Here is a 15,739-nt window from a genome sequence, read left to right on the forward strand (position 1 = left end):
CATCTAGATTATTTTTGGAACCGACAATGGTGTCTTAGCCGACAAATCGAAGTATTATTTACAAAGCTGCGCCGCCATATTCAGCCACTTAACTTTTACTTGTGCAGACGTGGTCTGGCGGTATCCCTGTTACGCCAACTCTGCGATGAGACGAAATCAATCACTTTTTACTATCGTGTCGCCGGTTTTTTTACTAATAGAAAACGATCTTTAGAAATGCCGCATCGGAATTTAAGACTGCCTTTATGCAGTACTGTTCAACTCTCATTAGGTGCAATGGTATTAGGATACAGTCACAAGAAGGATTGCCAAGCCATGTATAATTACCTCTGTTAGGCAAAAATATTGCCTTATTAAAATTTAAGATTTCCATGACCGATTTAGTTCTCCTTCAATAAATTATTAGTTTAGAAAATTCAAATAGTTAAAACCCAAATTCACAGTAATGTTATTATGAACATTATTATTTAAAATGTAACTTACTCATTCTTTTCGTCTATCCTTTACGTATATTTAATATTCAGTTCATGTTACTATTCCAGCCTATGCAAGGCTCCCTATCTTACTATACAATATTTTATTTCATTTATTATCACTTTATTTCTTATCTTCGACTTTTCATTATTTTTTATTGTTTTTTTATTATATTACCACCCGGTTCGTGGCCTTTACCCCTCAGTGGGTTCGCGCCATTAAATAAATAATAATCATCATCAATTACGGTTGCCTTGCCGTAATCCCCCATAGCGGTCACGTGCATCTACACCTGGCTGTAAGACTAGAATCTCTGAGCGAGGACCATGAACCATACAGACCCGACACCCCATCCGGAACCTGCTCCGGAAACGATACCCGAGATCGTGCTGCTGCCTAAGCAGGATTCCGCTGCCATCCTCGCCAGTGGTGGAGTTCCACCCAAGAAGGAGCATCAAGGCGTCGGTCAGGCGCTCCAGGTCAGACCGAGTGCCGCAAGGGAGATGGTGCAATTGGAATGGTGATTTTCAAGGCGTTCTTACCGCGTTCTTCTGCCCAGCGCGGAAGCACATAGGCCTTTGTTGCAAGCGCTCCTCCAAAGAGTAGTCGCGTCGTACTTTTATTTCTTTACTTAACCGTAAAGCGAACATTTCTTTTCAAAGCATCTCGGCCTTTTGTCATTGCGGCTGGTTTCTGCTGTCTTGCGGAATAGCTCGCACGCAGAACTGCACATCCATCTTTACTACAGTTACAGGTGCCCTGGTTGCTACAAGATAACTCAGTGATAAAGCAAATGACACCTAAATATCCCCACTGCAACAAATATACATCATCATGAGCACAATTCCTTTAATGAAGCAAACCTTTCTTTGCCTATTTTGCTACAATCTGGCACTAGGCGCACCTGCTTGCTCAGCCTTCCGCCGAGTAAATTGCACTTTGCAATTGCGTGTTCGACCTGAAAGATGGGGCCGCTTTAGTTGGTGTGCCGACGATACATGTAGTCTCAGAGCAAAGGGGGTCATTCCAGAAGACAGTGAAATGCATGGTCACGTAGGTCACGTGGCGGGTAACCCCGTCTTGCAGTCTTCACTATCAGGCAGATAATCACTAAGGCGCAAAACGGTGTGCAGAAAAAACGACAGCCACTTAAGTATCCTTACGTGATTTGAATGCGAAAGCATAATGATTTCTCTTAGTTATCACTTAACACTAAAGCTCTACCTAATTTGTAGCAACCTTAGTCCACCTTAACCCAAATTCAATTTTACCCACCTTCATTTAATTTTGCGAGTGGTCCAGGTCGGTTTTTGGGGTGTGGACCACGGCGTGGGACGCACGCTATGGGATTTCGCAGTGCGAGCCACAGCAGGTCTAACGCCGGGAGCATCACGCCATCACTTGATCACGTGGCTTTCGGTACCATCGGGGAACGCCAGAGGGGGCCAGACGGAGCGGACGTGCCTCAGATCTGCTCCACCGAAACCCGATTTACGCCCGTTCTAATGACCGTAGGACGACAGCCAAGATATCGACTGGACTATACTCGACGAGATCTACACCCGGACATCATTTTCAAACCGGTAGGCGAATTTTTTACCTCAATATCGAAGTTTGAAGATCCGAAGCGGGCGCAGCTGCGTCGGGTAACAAACGCGGCAAGAACGCTCACAGAAACGCACGGCGTTCGCTACGCCTAGGCGTGGTCTATGAGAACGCTGCCGCCTCAACGATAATGTCTTCGACGGCCTCTCAAGAGCCAACGACGGCTACCGGCAAACACCGGCACCAATGTGCTCCACCTCAGGGCACTCACTGAACGACTACAACGAACAATCTTCATCCACCGAGAGGGAACACGAGTTCGACAAGGATCTCATCGAAACCGACCCGACAAAGGCCGACCGCACTGGCGGTAGTTGGCACATTGTTGAATCACAAAGAACTAAGAAACAACGTAAGAAGAACGAAAAAGGCAAGGAAGCCCAATCTCCGAAGCGGCTTACCTAGTCAGGCAAACTTCCCGAGAGGTGAACGCGACGACCATCCATATGGTGTGGCTGACAACCAAGGAAATCGCTTCCACCATCCGAAGCGCAAACCTCTGCCAGCACTACCAAAGGATGATGTAAAAATCATCATGCGTCCCACAAAGGGATTAACAATCAATCACGGAAGTGGCCAACGTACTCCGCCGCATCACGCAACTCGAATTGAACGGGCGTGTGCACCAATTCAACACATACGTCGCTGACCCCGACAACTGCTATCGAGGTGTGGTTCACGGCATTCCAGCGGACACACCCATGGAATATTTAGTAGCCAACATACGAGTACGGACACACGGAGTTCAAATTGAACGAGCTCGGATGCTAGGCAAGTCATCCACGGCGCTCATCACGTTCACCGGTGGCTCCCTTCCCAAATGTATTTATTACATGGGAGGAGAGATGCGACTCCATCCATACAAGCCCACTGTTCAAATATGCACGGAATGTTTCCAAGCGGGACACCGACCGGATGTGTGCCCCCCACCCGATCAACATCTGCAAAAGAATGCGGCTTGAAGGATCCCCCCGCACTTGGACACGAGTGTGTGATCAAATGCGCCGTGTGCGGGGCGGCAGGCCACGAGACTTGCAGCTACCAATGTCCACAGAAGCTAAAGAACATTCGTTCCAAGAACACCAATCGTCAGTCCCGCTCACGAGAGCGAGTTGGCCAGAAGAAACTGCGATGGTTCAGCTCAGAGGACGAGGAAGAGTGTCATCGCCACAAATCCACATCTCCTAATGGCAAAAGAAGTAGGAGCCCAACTAGGGAGCCATCCAGGGCCGCACAAGCGCCAGTGCCCGCGCAGTACCAGAAGTCACAAAAGCCTCAGGTGAGCTGGGCGACGGTTGTATCTCCCAATGCTCCGCAACACATACTAAACACACAGCGAGATCCCGGTTATGAAATACTTAAACAGGAAAACGCGCAGCTACGCGCACAACTTCGATACGAGGAACGCAAACGACAGCGATCCGACGAGAAAATTAAGGAGCTAGAGGAACGCCTCACATGAAAAATACAACAGCTAGATCAGATCATAGACAATCGGCCACAGAACCGGCACAAATCACCTCAAATACGAACAGTCTCACACGTAGTGAACCAAAATCACCAACACCAACACCACAAACACCAAATACCGAAGCGCCACCCGCAATGGCCCAAATCCAACTATTATTGGCAGAAACCTCTAAATCACTAATGCACGAGATGATAACCCTCGTGAATCAGAAACTCCTTGATTTCCAATCACAAGTGCTGGTAGAATTCGAGAAGCACAAACAACAAGTGACGGAGCAGCTAAAGACCGCAGCCAAAACCACAACGACTAAGAAACGCGCCATAGCAGTCGGCGCCGGATCGGCCAAGACCAAGATGGCCCACCGCATAATTGATACGGCCGGCTCGGACACCGAGATGTCAAAAGCATAAATAACGAGTGGCAACCATGGCTACTACACTTAAAGAGAAAACAAAAGCAAACAACCCGGAACAATTAGAGATCTGGCAATGGAACTGCCGATCCTTCGCTAGAAAAGTGGCAGCCCTCCAGCAATTTATTAAAAGCTCTCAGGTAGCTCCGGACATAATTTGCCTTCAGGAGGTTGGGCCCAAACCGGCCCGACTACAAGGCTATTATGTTCTGAGCGACCCCCAAAATCCTAAAGTTGCCACGCTGGTGAACAAGACAATCACGGCACAAATGATATTCCTCCCCCAACGTAACGGGGAAACCAATTCCGTAACGATCAGCGTGCTACCGCGGAACAGAGGCAAAGCACACAGCATCATAACAAACATTTACAGCCCTCCGAAAAGCAAAGGTCTAGGCCTACCCCAAATTTTATCGGACACTAAGACCATAGCGGGCACCAAAGACCGGATAGTGATATTGGGCGATTTCAACCCGCCACATACAATGTGGGGCTACGCGTCCACATCCCCTAAAGGAGCCCTACTTGAGCAATCGGTTGAGAACCTCGGCATGCGGACAGCAAACCACATAGGCACGCCCACACACACAGGTAACAGCGTGAGCAGGAACACAACACCCGGACAAAACACGCTAAACATCAAAGACGCACAGTGGGCATCGCTAAACGAAAACTTGGGGAGTGATCATGATCTGATTCGTATTTCACTCTCGACCCCCAAATTACGTAGAACGATTGGCACAACGAAATTAACCGACTGGTCAAAATACAGGGAGCTCCAATGGAACCTCGACACAGCAAAGACTCCCGACAACATACAAGAATGGACAAAACTCATCCAGTCAACACACAAGGACACTACCAAAACCATAGAGCGCACGTCGGATCCCCCGTGGTAGATTCCCACCTAGTAAACTTGTGGGGCGAAAGACACAGATTAGTTAAGCGTTTGAAAAAGCAACACCTCAACAAACAGCTACGTGCCCGCATAACACTTCTGGCGGAGGAAGCGCAACGACACGCTGACGAATTAGCGAAAAATGAGTGGGCTACGTTCTGCGGGTCCCTTTCGGGAACCTTGGGAACGGCTGGCACGTGGCGCATCCTGCGTGGAATGCTTGACCCGGATAGCATACGCACGGAAAACAAGAAACGACTCCAAATAATCTCGGACAGTTTCCCAGGCACAGACGCGGAACTACTACACAAACTGGAAGAACGATACATAGGACCACGAATAAACACAGACGCCCCAAATGAGACGCGACCATACCTTGGAAAGGCGAATTCCAAATTAGATGAACCTTTCACCTATGCAGAAGTCTTTGAGTAGGCTCAAGCAGCCGCCAAAAACTCGGCTCCTGGCTCTGATGCCATCACGAACGCGATGCTTCGGAACCTGGACGCTAGAGTCCTGACTAAAATCACAGAACTGTTCAATGGCGAGAGCTGGCTCAAAGCCCAATTGCCCCTGAAATGGAAACATGCTAAAATTATTATGATCCCCAAACCTAAAAGGACCCCCTCAATAGACGCTCTGAGGCCCATTTCTCTCACGTCCTGCCTGGGTAAACTGTACGAACGAGTAGTACAAATAAGACTGCAGCGGTACCTTGAAGAAATAAGATGGTTTCCAAACACCATGATAGGGTTCCGTACGGGGCTATCCTGTCAAGACGCATTCTTACTGATCAGAGAAGAAGTTATAGCTAACATCGCCCGCGGAGAGGAAAGACTAGTGCTCGCACTAGACCTCAAGGGAGCATTTGATAATGTTTCGCACAAAACAATATTGGAGGAACTCGAATTGACGGGATGCGGAGAACGAACGTACAACTACGCGCGGGCTTTTCTCACCAACCGCACCGCCACAATAGGAATCGGTCAGATCACTTCCCAAAAGTTCAATATGTCCAGTAGAGGAACACCCCAAGGGGCAATAATATCACCTTTGCTGTTCAATATAGCGATGTGTCGTCTGGCGCGACAGCAGGACCAAATCCCCGATTTGTGTTACACACTGTACGCGGACGACATAACGCTGTGGGCAGCAAGGGGCTCTCTCGGACACAAAGAACAAGTACTAAAACAAGCAGCCGAGGAAGTAGACAAATTCTCGAGGAGCAGTGGCCTCAACTGTGCCCCCGAAAAACCGCAGAACATTCGGGTACACTAGAGAGGTTACATATCCAACGGACCTGTCAACATCGTTGTGGAAGGACACACGGTCCAAGAAGTTAAGGTGATGCGGATCATGGCTTCTGGCTCCAAAGTAGCAGGAACGCATCCCACACCATCATAACATTGAAAACTACCGCAAATAACATTGCGCAAATGATCCGTCGCGTAACTTATAGGAAAGTGGGCATGCAAGAACACGACACGCTGAGGCTCGTCCAAGCACTAGTGATAAGCCGAGTCACGTACGGCCTGCCCTACCACTTCCTTAGTCGCGAGGAGGAAAGGCAGGTCGACATCATAATAAGATCAGCATACAAAGCGGCACTAGGTCTACCCAAGGGGACGTCCACAGATCGCCTGCTAGCCTTAGGAGCACACAACACACTCGAAGAACTAAAACAAGCCACACTAATCTCCCAGAGGGAACACATGAGCTACACTCAGGCAGGACAGGCCCTACTGACAAGAGTACGTATTTCCCCACACCCACAATTTATTAGCGAACACGTATTACCCCTACCAACCTCAACACGAGCTCGAATAACAGTGGCCCCCATACCCAAAAACATGCACCCTGAATACAATAAAGCAAGGCGAAAAGCACGCGCACAACATATTAGAACAATGTATGAAAATAATCCCACGTCCAACACAATATACACGGACGCAGCAGCGTATTCGAAAGTACACTCGAACGCCAGTGATGCCCAAAAGAACATCAGGAGGTACGCAGTGGCAGTCGTCGACACGAAAGCACAGCAACAATTTACCGCATCCGTCAAGGCAGGTACTCCGGCGGCTGCCGAAACTTTCGCCGTGGCAATGGCCCTCGCTCACGCGGAACGCACGCAAAAGAGCGTCAACAGACTCTCAAGAAGCATGTCGCCTTTTTCTCAGGGGCCACGTGACCAAAACATGCCACTCAATAATACCGACGAAATTCGCCAATCATCACCGGATCCTATGGTGTCCAGGTCATACAGGCCTTGAGGGGAACGAACTGGCCGATTCGCTAGCCCTAGGTATTATTAACCGGGCCGACTCGACTGGGACGGTCCCAGGTAGTCACTGTAATGACCCCAATCCAACGAATGCCCAGGAGATTCTCGCTCATCAGCATGGAACCAGAAAAAAAATACTCTCCCCCTCACCCACAACTCAGTAGAAAGGAAGCCGCCAGCTGGCGCAACATTCAGACTGGGGTATACCCCCACCTTAAATTACAGAATGCCATGTTCCCCACTGGCTACAGGCCCGATTGCCCGTGGTGCGGAGGCATACCAACACTACAACACATTACTTGGGATTGTGAATCACACCCGTTTGATGAAACACACCACACAATGGAGCAATGGGAGGCACAGCTAACCAGCTCAGACCTGGCGGGACAACAGTCCTTCATACGACAGGTCAAGCGGGCGGCCGAGGCCAGCGGGACCTTGGACTAAAGAGTCTCCGGCCACTGCACGTAAATCGTTTGTCAATAAAAGTTTCTCTCTCTCTCTCTCGGTACCAGCGGATGTTAAGGCCGGACGGACGCCCGGTTTTAATGCGATAGCGTTAAGGGCGCCGTGTCGAGGAAAATCCGGCGTCAGCGTCCGGCGTCGTTTCGGCAAAAAGATTTCGGAATTACCCATACCAACGCCCTCCATGTGGCGCGAGGATTTACTGAAATAATTGAATTTCTCAAGCTAAAATACGTGAAATAATGATAAACTACGACTTGCACACAATCTACAGAGATGATAGTGTCAGAGAGCAATTTAACTATACAAGAAAACATAATTATATCAGGCAGAAACTCAATGAAACACATTTTTTAACGTTTCTACCATTCATAGACCGCGTCCGCCAGGTGCGCGCGCCGACGTGCGGATATCTTGGAGGCCACGGAGCGGTGCGCCCGATTCTTTGCAATACCTCCAGCTGGCGCTCGCCTCCACCGCATTGCGGCCCACGCAAAAGTCTGTGTTTCTACCAGAAAGCCCGCCTTGGTGCATAGCGTTCGTGGTTAGCGATTCCTGGTAAACATTACGGTTACATGCGCTCCAGTTGCCGGGAAGCCTGAGAAGCAGTCAGGGATAAAAAGAATGAAATTATGTGCTTTTACGTGCCAAAACCACTTTCTGATTATGAGGCACGCCGTAGCGGGAGACTCCGCAAATTTCGACCGCCTGGGGTTCTTTAACGTGCACCTAAATCTAAGTACACGGGTGTTTTCGCATGTCGCCCCCATCGAAATGAGGCCGCCGTGGCCGGGATTCCATCCCGCGACCTCGTGCTCAGCAGCCCAACACCATAGCCAAGCAGTCAGGTATCTTTAAATGCTATCGCGTTACACTCTTAAAGGCGAAGCTTAAGAGCCCTCCACATTTATTTCGCTTCGTGGGCCATACAAGGCTTTCGCTTTAACATAATCAATTACATGGCATTAAAATTCACGAAAGCTTTGCTTTTCAGATTCCAACATGTGGATTGGATCTGCATAATTTTTTCAGCGTAGAATCACAGAAATTTTGTTGCTCAAGAGGAAACGCAACGCAGATTTTAGGAAACCGTTCTAATACCTATATTTACCAATTCATTAACAACTGTGCGCACAAAACAAAATTAATACTGGTTGTTAACCTACCGCTAGTGATTCTGTGACCTTGCTAAACTAAATGTTCCAGACTTATGTGTGCAAGATATGAGCACGTATTTTTGTTACTGTCGTCTGGTGTTTTTAATTGTGAGTGCGCAAGCCTTTTGCATTCATTATAATAAACCCCTGGTTTTGCAGCCTTTCTCTATTCTGTGGTTTTGAGTTAAGCTGGCACAAACCAGGCGCTGAATGCGCCGTTGTCATATTTAAAAAACAAAGCATGCGCGGAGAGCGAAGGCGACCCTAGTGTCGATGACGCGCGCTCTTAAAGAGGACAGGTAGACATATTTCTGGCTGCTCTCACTAAGCCATTGCCAAAGTAAACAGATCTAAATATTAGTGTGATTTCCACCGATCTGTTGTTCAGCATACGAAGACCTACAGAGAATCTTCTGAATTGCCCCAGTGCCTCGATGCAACTGTTGTGGCGAGTGCGAACGATTCTTTAGCAAAAGCGAAAAGAGTGAGAGGATAAGCTATGCTTGTACTAGTAAAAAAACTAGCGCCGCATTTATGAGAGGGGGATTACTGCAATTTACCAGCGCCTATCCTCGTATATATTTTTTTTAAATTATGGGGTATTAAGTGCCAAAGCCACTATCTGATTATGGGGTACGCCGTAGCTGGGGGCTCCGGAAATTTGGACCACCTGGGCTTAAATGTGCACCTAAATCTACGTACACGGGTGTTTTCGCATTTAGACCCCATCGAAATGTGGCCGCCGTGACCGTGATTCGATGCCGTGACCTAGTGCTTAGCAGCTCGAGACCCTAACCACTGAGCAACCACGGCGAGTTCCTCGTGTTTTCTGAGCTTCCTGGCTTGGTCTAGAAGTGCACCTCACAATGCAAGCGAGCGCTCGGAAGAAACAAGTTAACTGTGGTTTAAAGCCACCTTTGAAAACCTCGCAATATTAACAGCTTGAAAGTTCCGGGAACTGAATGATACCAATGCTTCTGCGAGTAAGTTAGTGCTAATAATGCATAGTTCTCTTTATATTACTAATTGTTTCGCTCCAAATTAAATTCATGTGATGCGGTGAGTGCTGCAGATCTATATACGAGCGACTTTATCATCATCAAAAAGATGTTATGAAGTCATTTCCAGTTTTCTTCACTGAAATGTAAACAAACTGGCTATTCGACACTGTATGGTTGTGAGGGTGACTCTTTGCTTACTCGCGAACTAAAATGTGATACAAGATAGTCTCCTTCACATGAAGCGTACATATGCTTACCTAAGACGCAGGGCCCGCTACCAGAACTGAAAATTGTGACCTGCTAGCCTATTACACTGCACTCTAAGAAAAGTTTGCACCCTTTGAGTCGTACCTTGCCACACAGCAATAAATGTCATTTGTCTTGTACCCCTTTCCTTATTTTAACGCCGCGACTCCGGTACTTGAGTAACGAACGGCATACGCGTTATCAGCATGACAAGCATTCCTGACAGGAAGTAGCGGGCGCGGCGTTTTCAAAAAAGGAAGCGCAAGCAAGGCAGATTATGATTATCGTTGTGTGGCAGATATACACCCCAAAGGGATGTACCTTTGTCCGAGAGTGTATGTTTTTTCCTACATCTATAACACACGGAGACAAATTGCTCTTGCCTTAGTTTCAATATATGCCAACACTGACTAACTTGCTCCTGTTTTGTGGCGTCACGTTGTTATGTATTCCAATAGATTCTACGCTTGATTTTTCTGACATCTTATCGCACTTCGCCTCCTACAGTGCAGACAAGAACGGGTTCTGGACTTAACCACAATAATCAACCGGTCTGAAAGTAGTGGACATTTCCACGAGCATACTCGTTCGCTGTAGAAGAGAGTTCTCGTTAAACCATGACCAATGAACTACCTGCCAAGGGGCTGTTACGGGGGAGGGGGAGTGAAGTCGACAGTAGGAGCTGTGCGGATACCTGCTAAGTGACGGCGAAACTATCAAAAGTTCTTATAGTCAGCACTTGTAGGCAACGTACAGGAAAGACTGCGGCACCGCAGCAGGTGTTTGTGTCACGTTCAGTTGTTCCACGCAGAGCGTACGCCTAACCAATTCTGCGGCAGAACAGGGGCCCTTCTCGGATAGTCCCCCTCCCAAGAAACTACCCGTCCCAACGCTTTTAGCTTCGTTGACCGGCGTAACTGGGGAACCGGCGTATTCAGAGTGGAATGGCTAGTGACTACTCAATATTCTAGCTAGAAAAACAAAGAAACCTGAATGTGAGTAATTCTGCTGAGAATGCTGACATGTCTAGTGAGTTTTGGGTGAAATTGTATCAGTGTCTTATAATACAAAGAAAAGCGCTTTCCGAAGTCTTCGACAGTGAAATGGTCTCGTAAGGAGCCACCTCTGTTCGGTATTTATCATCCACGCCGGCCTAATGTCATCGCGGCTCCACAAAGGGTCGACTTGGAATGTTGTTCATCCATTTTTTGCATACAGTGTTGGCACCGTCCAATTCACGCTGTACATTTCCCAACTCGCAACAGCAGCTTGATTGCGTTGCTTGAAATTGTCACTCATGGCGCAGACAGCATGAAACGAGTTCGCAACCATTACTACAACGACATCATCACATGGTGTCAGCTAGAAACACAAACCCTGGCGACAAAAATATGAATGCTGTTGCTGCTTTAGGTTATCTGTAGACGTGTTCAAAATGGGTTCTCGTCATAGCATATTTGACATGATTTTTTTTTCAATTCATCGTAAAGTCAAGAGGAGGCAGTGCCTAACGGACCATAGTTTGACAGAGGGCACTGCCCGTTAGGCAGCTTTGTATCCGCATGAATCATACAACATCTCGTTTAGCAGTCATTATTACAAATCTAAATAAAAATGCTGTTTTAAAAAATTGCATTTACAGCATATATGTAGCATGCAAGGATCACTTTCGCATGCCAAGAAACTTTCGCTGAAATCGCAGTATTGTCGGTGAGTGCTCTCTACTGACGCTTTCCCATTGTGTGCAGAGCTCCGCTCTGCAGACGACCCCGGTGGCCGGCGACCTGCCGCCGCGCCGCTTCCTCTCACTGGCGGGAGCCACGGCGGCCATGCTGGCGTTCACCTTCCTGGTCGTGGTGGTGTACGCCTTCACGCGACCATCGCCGCTGCACCAGAATGCCGACTGCGACACGGACGACTGCATGCAGCACGCATTCCTGCTGTCGGCCACGCTGAACCGCAGTCTCGACCCGTGCGAGGACTTCGGCGCGTTCGTCTGCAGCGCCTGGCTCGCTAGCTCGACGCACTCACGGAGCCTCCAGGAGGACCTCTGGTACAGGTCCGTGCGCCAACTCCATCCATCGTGACGCAAAGCAGCTATGCATGTTGACTAATTGAACTTAGCGCCTCGAAACTATATCCGGCAATGATAATCGAACCCGCGACTTCGTGTTCAGCAGCAGGCCACGGCTAATCATGTGTGTGTGTATGTGTGTACGTGTGTGCGCGCGTGGCGTGTAGCCATGCACAAATGGAACGCTAACAAGAAATCGCAAACTAGAAGATCGTTCGTAAATATAATAACCGAGAGCGTGGACTCGCAGCGCTAATTGTATACTGTCGCCGAAGATAGCATGGACCTCACATTATTGTTTTCTATATTTTTTTTTATTTTCCAAACTCCATTCCTGTAATATAGTCCTACCAAAGGGCAGACAGTATAAATGAATAAATAAATAAATAAATTTTAGCGTACGAGTCGAAGTGATGACCACCCGCAGAGGTGACTTAATGGCTATGGTGTCGTGCTGCTAATCACGAGGTCGCGGGATCAAATGCCGGCCGCGGCGGCCGCGTTTCGCCGGGGGCGAGATGCAAAAACGCCCGTGCTCCGTGCACTGGGTGCACGCAAAGAACGCCAGGTGGTCAAAATTTTCTCGGAGTCCCCCACCATGGCGTGCCTCATGGTCAAATCATGGCTCTGGCACGTAAAACCCCAAAATTCTATTCAATTCGAAGTGATGTCGATATTGGACATGCTGGCGGAAGCAGAAACGAAAGACCGCGTTCTAATTAGCCCTAGCTTGTTCGTATTTCAATTGTCCACAAGAGTACGTGCGCAAGCACATCAAGGCGTGGGCCTGTGCGTCTAATCTAATCACGTATTTTCGCAAATGTCTTGGCACACCAGGCGCGCTCAGTCGCAAAGTGTTCATGCCTCGCTTGTTCTCAAAAAGTCAATGTTCCTAGCCTTTGAACTGCCTTTTGAGTACAGACCCAGTGTTCGTGTTCATAGAGCATTTCTTACGCTGTTTGCAGGCAATGTTGGCCAACATGTTGCCCCGTGTGATGACGCTCTTGGTGAACGTCTCCTATGAAATACCTGTCGTCTCATTGTGCTTTTTTCTGCTTACCTAAATCTCATTACTCGGTGGGCTCTGCATTTCACCCTTACATAAGTGCAAATGGGTAACAACAAATCTGCGCAGTTGTGCGCAGCAGCAAAACGGCACAGCCGTTGCCACACACTGTATGATCATCTACTGTTCCCATAGCACCGGCCTCACGACCACGACCTTCATCTGCACGTGCAGGTGGACGAAGCAAACGGCGCTGGAGCTGCAGAGGCTACGGCTCTACCCGGATGCACGGCCGATCGTCATGGCAGCCGGCCTGCTGCAGCGATGTCTCGACATGGATGCGGATGCAAGCCACGAGAACACGTTATTCTTGCGCCACTTCTTCAGACAGAGGAATCTGAGCGCCGTACCTGGTGAAGTGCCCAACGAAGGGGTGCACGCCCTGGACGTGCTCCTGGACCTGGCCATCAACTGGCGCATGCCCTTGTGGTTCTCCGTAGCTGTACTCAAAGCAGGCGGAAACGGCTCGCTGGGCGTGCTTCTAGACTACGGCCGATACGACGCCTACTGGGTCAATCGAGAGCCGACGCAGGTCGACGACAACAGCGAAGACGCCAACATGGACAACTTTGTACTAAAGGTCAGCGCCTCAACCGAACTCATGTACAGTGTAGGGCAAAGGGCGCACACACGGCGACAGAAAAGGCGGGTACACGACACTGCTTTAACCACTGCCTCCCTGCCCGGTTATGATGCGCAGCGTGGTGCACTCGAAGAAAGAGGGGTGCACAATGCCCTCTTGACGCCGTATAACTATAGGCATGACCCCCACACAAACGCAGTACAGGCGCTGCCGCGCTTGTCCCCGCACTCACCCGCAATAGCAACGACAGCAGTGGGAGGAGACAGGGAAAATGTTAACGAGAGAATGGAGAGATAGAGAGAGGGGGGGGAGGTAGATGCAGTTTTGTCAGCTACAAAGCTACAACTCAGAATGGCGCCGAAGCATGCACTTAGTGCCGAGAAGACGAAGGCTCGCATAAAGCGTCCAGCAGAGCAGGCAAGGTAACATTTCACATCACGTCACGACTGTCGCATGCCGTCAATATATCACCGCCATATAACGTCAATGAATGCTATCAGCAAAGAAAGTTTCGCTTACATTGATTCCCACAGTGCGTGGGATCTGCATATTTATTGTTGTACGCGTCAACGGGTATTGCCGTGCACTGAGCGTAGTCGTCTACCCATTTCTCTCGTCACTGTTGCAGACTCTCCGGGATTTGTCGGACATCCGGCTGCAGTTTAAGCCGAAGGCGATCCAGATCATGAACATAACTAGGCTGACGCCGAACTGGAGCAGCGACCTTTGGTTAAAGTTCCTCAATAAACACCTGGCGCCAGCCTTTACGGTGGTCATGCAAGACCACATACTGCTCACTGACAGCAACCTGCTCGAAATAATCGGTGGGATAAGCGTGCAATATGACAACGCCGCAGTGCTGCAACACATTGCTCGAGTCTTGAACAAAATCTTCTCGAACCTTCTCAGCAACAGCACGCCGCACTTCTACGATCCAGACGAGGCCTACCCCGTCTTGCCGGAGAGCTCTACACTTGTTTGCCAACTCCAAGTAGAAGACTTGTTCAAACCTGTCCTCGCCGTGAACTACGTTGTCGCGAAGAAGCTCGTCGTTCACCGTGCAACGGTGGACACAATATTGCAGAGCGTTATCCAGACTACCATAGACATGTTAGCAGAGACTAAGTGGATAGGAGAAAAGACCAAGAAAAGCATGCTACAACAGATGAAGGCATTAACAATTAATGTGCTGCCCGAACAACAGTTCATGATTGACAAGACGCTGTCAGACCTCTATCGTAACTTTCCGGGTTCTCGAGACATTTACGCTCGCGACATGATCGAGTCACTAACCGTGATTCGCCGACACCTAGGCACAGACTTATACACCGACCTCACGTCAACTCCGCACGGTGGTCGCGACCCGTACCTGTTGTACAACGTGTTCAACAACTCTTTCATGGTCGCAGTTGGCGCGCTGTCGGCGCCGCTCTTTTACCCGGAAGGAACGACTGCCATGAACTACGGTGGACTCGGCGCAGCGTTCGCTAGCGCTCTGCTCAGAGCCATCGACGGCGGTCACGCCGTTGTGGGCCCAAACGGGTGGACACTGAATAAGGCGGAATCGATGTACGTAACGGCCCCCTGCGTGGACATGAGCTTTGAGGGCTTTTATCCCAGTCTTCCATCTTTAGAGGTAACGCACAGATCGTACCTCGACGCTCTCAAGAAGACGGGCCGATCCGCGGACGAGAAGCTCACATCACTCGGCGAGTTTACCGCGGAGCAAGTGTTCTTTCTAACCTTCTGCCAGCGCACGTGCAGGCAGTTCGACGGCGTGAAGACCTCGGCCGAGTGCAACGTTGCCGTGCGAAATTTCGCGCCCTTTATCAAGGCCTTCAGCTGTCGGCGTGGCTCGAACATGAACCCTAATGCCAAGTGCGCTTTTTTCACGTGACGCGCCGAAGTCGAGCCGTTCGCTCAATTTATTTATTTATTTATTTACTTATTTAATGACTATTGGAAGACACTTGCGAAATGTATCTGTGTTCAACTTGTAAGAG

General features: G+C 49.1%; 2 protein-coding genes across 6 annotated transcripts in view; one reads left to right on the forward strand and one right to left on the reverse strand.

The window, feature by feature from the left end:
* The window catches only part of Dgk (diacyl glycerol kinase 1), a 650,907-nt gene that overhangs the window by 195,475 nt on the left and 439,693 nt on the right, over positions 1-15,739 (reverse strand). The gene's annotated exons all lie outside the window — the stretch shown is intronic.
* LOC142582078 (endothelin-converting enzyme 1-like) lies at positions 801-15,633 on the forward strand. The gene is made up of 5 exons (XM_075691491.1): positions 801-953; positions 3,044-3,358; positions 11,762-12,072; positions 13,328-13,733; positions 14,365-15,633. The coding sequence occupies exons 1-5, from the start codon at positions 801-803 to the stop codon at positions 15,631-15,633; spliced, it is 2,454 nt and encodes an 817-aa protein (XP_075547606.1).

This window comes from Dermacentor variabilis, chromosome 5 (genome assembly GCF_050947875.1).
Source record: "Dermacentor variabilis isolate Ectoservices chromosome 5, ASM5094787v1, whole genome shotgun sequence".
NCBI classification, from domain to species: Eukaryota; Metazoa; Arthropoda; class Arachnida; order Ixodida; family Ixodidae; genus Dermacentor; species Dermacentor variabilis.

Excerpts from the sequence above, each read along its gene's own strand:
- LOC142582078 (XM_075691491.1), top strand. The coding sequence starts at position 801 with ATGAACCATACAGACCCGACACCCCATCCGGAACCTGCTCCGGAAACG. Across the intron at positions 12,073-13,327 it reads CAGGAGGACCTCTGGTACAG|GTGGACGAAGCAAACGGCGC; the intron begins GTCCGTGCGCCA and ends CTGCACGTGCAG. Across the intron at positions 13,734-14,364 it reads TGGACAACTTTGTACTAAAG|ACTCTCCGGGATTTGTCGGA; the intron begins GTCAGCGCCTCA and ends TCACTGTTGCAG.